Source organism: Octopus bimaculoides, chromosome 14 (genome assembly GCF_046866305.1).
Source record: "Octopus bimaculoides isolate indiv1 chromosome 14, ASM4686630v1, whole genome shotgun sequence".
NCBI classification, from domain to species: Eukaryota; Metazoa; Mollusca; class Cephalopoda; order Octopoda; family Octopodidae; genus Octopus; species Octopus bimaculoides.
The window spans coordinates 40,480,757-40,488,256 of record NC_142941.1 but is presented as its reverse complement, the minus strand read 5'-3'; the positions used below and the strand labels follow the sequence as shown (position 1 = coordinate 40,488,256).

General features: G+C 32.3%; 1 protein-coding gene across 5 annotated transcripts in view; it reads left to right on the top strand.

Annotated features, from left to right (window-relative positions):
* Nucleotides 1–7,500, top strand: part of LOC106872380 (protocadherin beta-15) — a 348,275-nt gene that overhangs the window by 246,714 nt on the left and 94,061 nt on the right. For 2 of the 5 annotated variants that reach the window (XR_001409761.3, XM_014919353.3), the window contains exon 2: nucleotides 746–3,209. Coding sequence is in view for 4 of the 5 variants with exons in the window: in XM_014919353.3 (XP_014774839.1) it covers nucleotides 789–3,209 (2,421 nt within the window). In the remaining variant the exon portion in view is untranslated. Of the gene's footprint in view, nucleotides 1–745; nucleotides 3,210–7,500 lie in introns of those variants that run through there. The other 3 variants (XM_014919354.3, XM_014919356.3, XM_014919357.3) reach the window with 3 other exon arrangements.

Genomic DNA, 7,500 nt, shown 5'->3' with positions numbered 1-7,500 from the left:
TTCAATGATTTAGAAAGTTGGTAACTGTCCTAGATATTATCCAGCTTACATTACAGATATCTGTCTAACTTAATTATATGTAGCCATTGATATCATCTTTAGTGAAGCATGTATTCATACCTTGAATACTTTGTTCAGTTTTAAACATTTTTAATATTTAATGTAAAGAAGTGAATCAGCTACTGAAACAGTTCTTAAGATGTAATGTTTTCTAGGCTCTCACCAGTTTTTAAAAAAATTTATTTATCATTTTTCTTTTCCACATGATATAGTAACATTTTATCACACATTAGGATGATTTTTGATGTTAAGACACAGCCAGATATTTTGCTATTACACCATTTAGAAATGCTAAAAGAAAATGTCTTAAGAAAAATTTCACTTGCAATGACACTTACTTTTCATTTGCAGCATCCCAGCAGGGTTTTCTTCTTGTAGAAGCATAAAACTTATATTTTATGTATACTTGTACATTCTTATCACCTTCAAGTCCAGAAAATATAGTTAAAAATATACATATATATCTATAAAGCTTTTCTCTTGCTAAATAACTACATTCGAACATATCAATTTTGTATATGTGTCTTCTTGAAGGAATGAATTCTCATGAATTTTTCTTATCACTATTTCTGCTGCATGACATGGGGTATAAACACACTTTTTTAAAACACTCCTTAAAAGTATTTTGGAAAGAAAGTATATATTCTCAATATAAACACAATTTGTTTATTTTCTTTTTTGTCAGTTGCAGATTTTCTGAACCATCACATGAGGCCCTCTCTTTAAAAATGATCAACCACTGTTGCTTAGCAACATTTTTCACTAGCGATATGTTGATGCCGTTGATTTTTCTCATGATCTTTATAACATCTTGTCTCTGTGTTGATGTGACTTACCATGTTGAAGAAGGTAAAAGATCTAATACTTATATTGGAGATATTGACATCGATACACATTTTGTAGAAACATTTCCAGTCAAAGGTCATATAAGTTTCAGCCAAATAAAACATAATTCTGACATTCCTCAGTTATTCAATGTCACCAAAAGAGGAAAACTATACACAACACAGACTCTAGATGCAGAGACACTTTGTAGCTACAATAAAGAATGCTTTAAAATGCTTGATGTTGCTGTGCAAAGAGAAAAATTTTTCATTAAAATATTAGAAATCAAGGTAATTATAGAAGATATCAATGACCATCGGCCTGAATTTCCTAACAGACTAATTCAGCTTCAATTCTCTGAAGGGGATCGAAAAGGAATGACTAAATCAATTCCTAATGCTATTGACAGTGATGTTGGCTTATTGAACTCCCAGATCAACTATGAATTAATAAAAAATCATGATGATCCGTTTTCACTTGCCCTTTCAAAAAGGGTTGATGGTTCTTATTCCCTTGGAATCACTTTAGAAAATAAGTTAGACAGAGAGATACAAGAGACCTATATGTTAGAAGTCATTGCTAAAGATGGAGGTTTTCCACAGAACCAAGGCACATTGCAAGTTGAAATATCTGTAGGAGATATAAATGATAATTCTCCAGTATTCTCTCAAAATCTCTATAATGTTACCATTAACAACCAACACCAACTAGATAGGCCAATTGTAATGATTGTTGCAACAGACATGGATTCTGGTAAAAACAGCAAGGTTCAATATTATTTTAGTTCTAAAACTTCGGAATTGGTTAAAACATACTTCAGATTAAATGAAATAACTGGAGAAATTTTCCTTAATGAACAATATAGTCAGGAAAAGAGAAAAAGATTTAAGTTATTTATTGAAGCCAGGGATGAAGGTAGCCCACCTTTGAGTTCAATTGTTGTTATACTTGTAAATATTATCAATCAACAGAACAATGCACCAACTATTGATATGAATTTCTTCTCAGAGTCATCAGGAAGCACTGCCATGATTTCTGAAGATATACAAGTTGGCAACTTTATAGCTTATCTGAAAATTATTGATAATGACATTGGAGAAAATGGAGAGATCAGCTGTAATCTTGACAGTGATAAATTTCAACTACAGAGTCGAGGAATAAAGAAATATAAAGTGGTTATAAAAAATCGTGTTGACAGAGAGATTGAGAAATATATAAATTTTACTATAACTTGTCAAGACAAAGGATCTCCTCCGCTGAAAACAGAAAGAAAGTTCTCCATTCAAGTGATAGATGTCAATGATGTACAACCACAATTCACAAAAGATACTTTTAAATTTCTAACTTATGAGAATGAAAGGCCAAATTTTCCTGTTGGCTTTGTTAATGCTACTGATCCTGATTTGGGACCTGGAGGTCATCTTACTTACACGATATTCAAAAGCAATAGACATTTTCTTCCTTTTGAAATATCTAATTTTGGATTTATCTCTACTACAAAATTGTTGGACCGTGAACAGCAAGAAATTTATGAGTTCAAAGTTTTAGTTAAAGACAATGGGGTACCATCACTTAATGACACAGCAAAGGTTATTGTGGAAATTATGGACGAAAATGACAATGCACCATATTTCATCTTTCCCAGTGTTAACCCATTCAGTCTTGATGTTCACTACCATCCACAGAGTAAAAGTGACATTACAACATTAAGAGCTGCAGACCGAGACAGTCGACAAAATGCTTTTCTTAAATATGAACTTCGAGGAGGCAATACTAAATATTTATTTGCTATTAATCCTTACACAGGAGTTTTGTCATTCTCTCGGCCAGTTCATCAAAATGATGCTGGGTCATTTGAGCTTCATTTGGCTGTCAAAGACAGTGGCACACCAAGCTTATCAGCAACAACAACACTATCTTTAACTCTAACTGTAAGTAATACAACAGCTAAATTATTCACTGCTATTGATACACAGTCTGACAACAAAATACATATTAATTTATTCATCATTATCATTGTTGCAGCGGTAGCAGTATCTGTTGTACTCGTTGTGTCTATAACAATTTGCATTGTAAAAGGCAGTAATAATAAAAATTCTAAACTAAGACGTGGGACAAACATGTCTTATCGTAGTTCAGATGATAACCACCAAACTGATTTAGGGGAGCCTATGTCATTCCAATATGATGTCCCAGTGACAACACTTTCTGGTGAGGAAAGCAAAATGCAACAACTTGTGAGTGCAAGGAGACAAATGAATCCTAACAGAGAAAGTTTGCAAACAGGAATTCCTTGGCCAGCTACCACTGAAGAAACATCACAAGTGAGTGACAATTCAACATTATTATTTCACTAATTAAATTTATGTTGTTGCTGTTGTTTTTGTTACTGTTTTGCCCTAGGTCACCCCGGATAAATTTGACTAATGATCTAAAACATTTTTATCATGACCGTCCTGTCTATTTACAGTGGGTTCAAACCCCCAACATTGATTTTAATTTACTTTAAATAGATATTCTTATAATAGCTTTTAGACACTCACTTTCCAGCCATTCAGTGGCAGAAAAGACAGATAGATGCTAAGGTAAGAATAATTGAAAATGATGGAGTTAAAAGCAGTGGTTTCTTAATTTTGAGTAAACTAATATTAACTGCCCTAGAAAAAATTATTCATTTGCTATTTTCTCAAAAAATAATGTGTACTACATTTTTAAGTGTCTTTTTTATAATATTACATATGACCTAATTCCATAATCTTACATGAGTGAACTAACATGATCTCATGTGTATGATCGTATTCAATGATCTTAAATGTGTGATGTTATTCCATGATCTTACACATATGACCCTATTCCATGATCTTACATGCAATGCCTTATTCCGTGATATTACCTGCATAACCTTATCCCACGATGTAATATGCATGCTGTTAGACTTTGAATTCAAACTGAAAATTAATATTTTGAAGTAGTTCTTGATATCCACTAAAAAAGATAGAATGGTCATGGTTAGAATTCTTTTGATCATAGCTCTGATCATAAAAATGGATGAAGATTTCGACCAGTGGTTCTTAAACTTTTTTTTTTTATTCACTATACACTTTACAGAAAATTATCATGAGGCCTATTTTTGCTGCAGTGTTTTGTATTGCATTTAGAAACCTTCCCTGTAAACATGTGTGGCTTAGTGGTTAGGGTATTTGACTCATGATTGTAAGGTCAGGAGTTCAGTTCCTGGTGGTGCATTGTCCTTGAGCAAGACACTTTACTTTCACATTGCTCCAGTCCATTCAGCTGGCAAAAATGAGTTGTACTTGTAATTCAAAGGGCTAGCCTTGTCATATTTAGTGTGTTATACTGAGTTTCCCTGAGAACTACATTAAGTGTACATGTATCTGTGGACTGCTCAGTCACTTGCATGTTAATTTCATGAGCAGGCTGTTCCATTGATGAGATCAAGTGGAACAATCATCATCATAACTGACAGAGTGTCAATTTATGTGTAAGATGCCTTTCCTATCCCTGACACATTTTGTTACTTCATATTACATGTATAGATATACATTTGTACTTAATTCAAATCAAGACACAAAGGCTGATGAAGGAAGATGTAGGGCAAAATGGAAAAGACTGTCATAGGGTCTTGTAAGCCACATGATAGTCTTCTTCTCTTTTGCCCCTTGCATTAGCAGAGAAAATGGATTTGAAAATGCTTGTTGTTATTGTTGTTGTTGTGTTATTACTTTTTATGATAAAAGACTATTTTGGTACATTTTGTGTCTAATGTCAAAGAAAATGTATTAAAAAATGAGTTCTATATATTTTAGCCTATAGATATAAATTATTTATACTGCAGGAAGCCTTAAACTACATTTTTTTATTCAACAGATAAAATATAGTTATGAAAACTTTATATTTCTAATTTTAGCTTGTATTATTCTCTTCTTCTTTTAATATAATTTTCATAATTTTCTCAAAACACTTAGTTGTGCCACAGTGCACCATCTGGATACTACTACCGTAATAAATGACCTTATTCTATGATCTTGCCTATGTCATGTTTTGATCATTGAACTAATTTAGGACATTATATACATTAGTAAATTAATTACCATTTGTTTTTATAATTAATGAAAATTCACACAACTGGAAAATAAGAAATTACTATTTATTAATTCTATTTCTTTTAAATGCTTGTTTGTAACTTGCCAAAATGAAGGATGAATTCTTCAGAGTGATCCAAGATAAATTCCCTTTCCCTGTCCATCTCTCCTCTCACTTTGTTTACACGCTTGATTTAAATGCTATAAGAAAATTACAATGTGTCTTTTTTCAAATCACTTATCAAGCTCACAATCCAGTAAACTTTCCTAACTAGTTTCCTTTTGATATGTTTTCAAAGATATCAGCTACTATCTTTGCAGACAAGGTGTTAGACAGAAGAATCAAGTTTATTACTAGCTTGTAGTAGATATTTCATTTTACTTGTTTGTAAGAATTCTAAGATACACTTGATAAAAGATAAATATCTGTTATTGAGTCAGAAATTTTAGGTTTCTAACATGAAGTTGTCACTTATCGCGACACTTCTAAGAAGTTATCGGTTCATTACTGTCTTATAGCTGAAATGGTTAAAACCCAATTTCAAAACCAAATTATGATAAAAATGAATCTCTATAGTTGCAAGAGAATGATATCAGATAATATCAAAACACCAGATGTCTAGATGAGTTACATGTGACCAACTACTGTTTATAGAAGTTTAATGTTAAAACTACAGCATTAGTTTTTCTAGCTAATTCTACAATTCAGTGTGCCTTTAAAGTTTATTAGAAATTTTCAAAGAGAATGTGTTTTAATATGATAGTGTTTCCTTGGTGTTTAGCTGATTGAACAGGCCTATTATCAAAAGCATTACAGACACAGCCGTTTCATTTTTTTTTATGTAACCACGACTATTTTTTGCAAATTTATTTTTATTAAGTTAAATTGGAGGGAGATTTGGTACCTACCTCCAGGAGTTAAAGCAACCATATCAACGTGCTCTATATATAAACTACATGTGTGTGTGTATGTAGTGTGTATCTTGTGTGTATGTGTGTGTGTGCATGTGTGTCTATATGTTGTGTGTATGTATGTGTATATGTGTGTAGGGAGTGCAGGTGTGTATGTGTCTGTGCATGTGTGTGTGTGTATGTATGTGTATATGTGTGTAGGGAGTGCAGGTGTGTATGTGTCTGTGCATGTGTGTGTGTGTATGTAGTTATATACAGCTACATATACACATGCAGATGTGCACGAAGACCCTTCATTATGGATAGGCCTTGTCTTGCAAATTACTTGGTGACCTCACAAGTGCCAGTATCATGTAAAACGTACTCAATACAATGTGTAAACCGATTAGCATTAGAAAGGGCATCCAGTCATAGGAACCATTGAAGCTAGCTTGGTGCAGTCCTCTGGCTCACCAACTCTTGTTGAATCGGCCAACCAATGACAGCCTGGAAAACAGATGCTAAATAGTGGTGCGGACGATGATGATGATCATGATTGTGTTCATCATCATAATTATCATCATCGTCATTTTGTTGATGAATCTATTTATCAGTCTTCTGCAAGGTAGACTGGAGCAGACAGGGAAATATACCATGCCCTGAATATACAAGACACAACAACTGTAGCAAGGTTTGAATCCAAAACCTATTATGTTAAAAGTAAAATAAGTCATAGCTCAATTTTTTTAAACCCAAATGTTAGTATTATCTATATATATATTTGTTGACAACATATTGGTAAAAGTAAATAAGAGCAACTCAAGTTTCTTTGCATAATTTTTTTTAATGTTTTTAAAACAAAAATGCAACTCATACTTTTTGTTTTACTACATCTCTTTTATTCATTTTGCATGTACTGAAGATGAAAGGTGAATGATGTTAAAATATGAATAGCTGACATATATATGATGTCTCAAAAATTTGACATTCAGAGAGATTTCTTTCGCTGTTTTCATGGTTTGGCATGACCGGTTATCTTGCAAGCAACACTACTGAGTTTTGACATTAGTCAAAAAACAAAAAAATAAAATAAATAAAATAAAATGTTGTTATGTCACTCTTATTATCACGCTTTAAAATTTTGAGATGATGGAAAACATTACTATGTATTGAGATCCATCGGTGTGGGTTATAGAATTCATAATAGAAAAATATCTATGTTAGTTTGATCTTTAAGACAGTTACCTTTCAGCAAATGTGTATCGACATTGACATGTGTTACATACATTCCATTTTTTTCTCCCACATTAGCAAATATCTGTAGAGCTAAGGTTTGTTATGTAAAGATATTCACTTTGGAAATACATATGTATAAGGTTTGGAAAAATTATCTACCAGGGGTTCAATCCCACTGTGTAGCACCCTAAGCATGTGTCTTCTATTATAGCCTTGGGCTGACCAAAGCCTTCTGAGTGGATTTGGTAGACGGAAACTGAAAGAAGCCGGTTGTATCTATCTATCTATATATCTATCTATGTATCTATCTATCTGTATAAATATATATATATATATATATATATATATATATATATATATATATATATATATATATATATATATA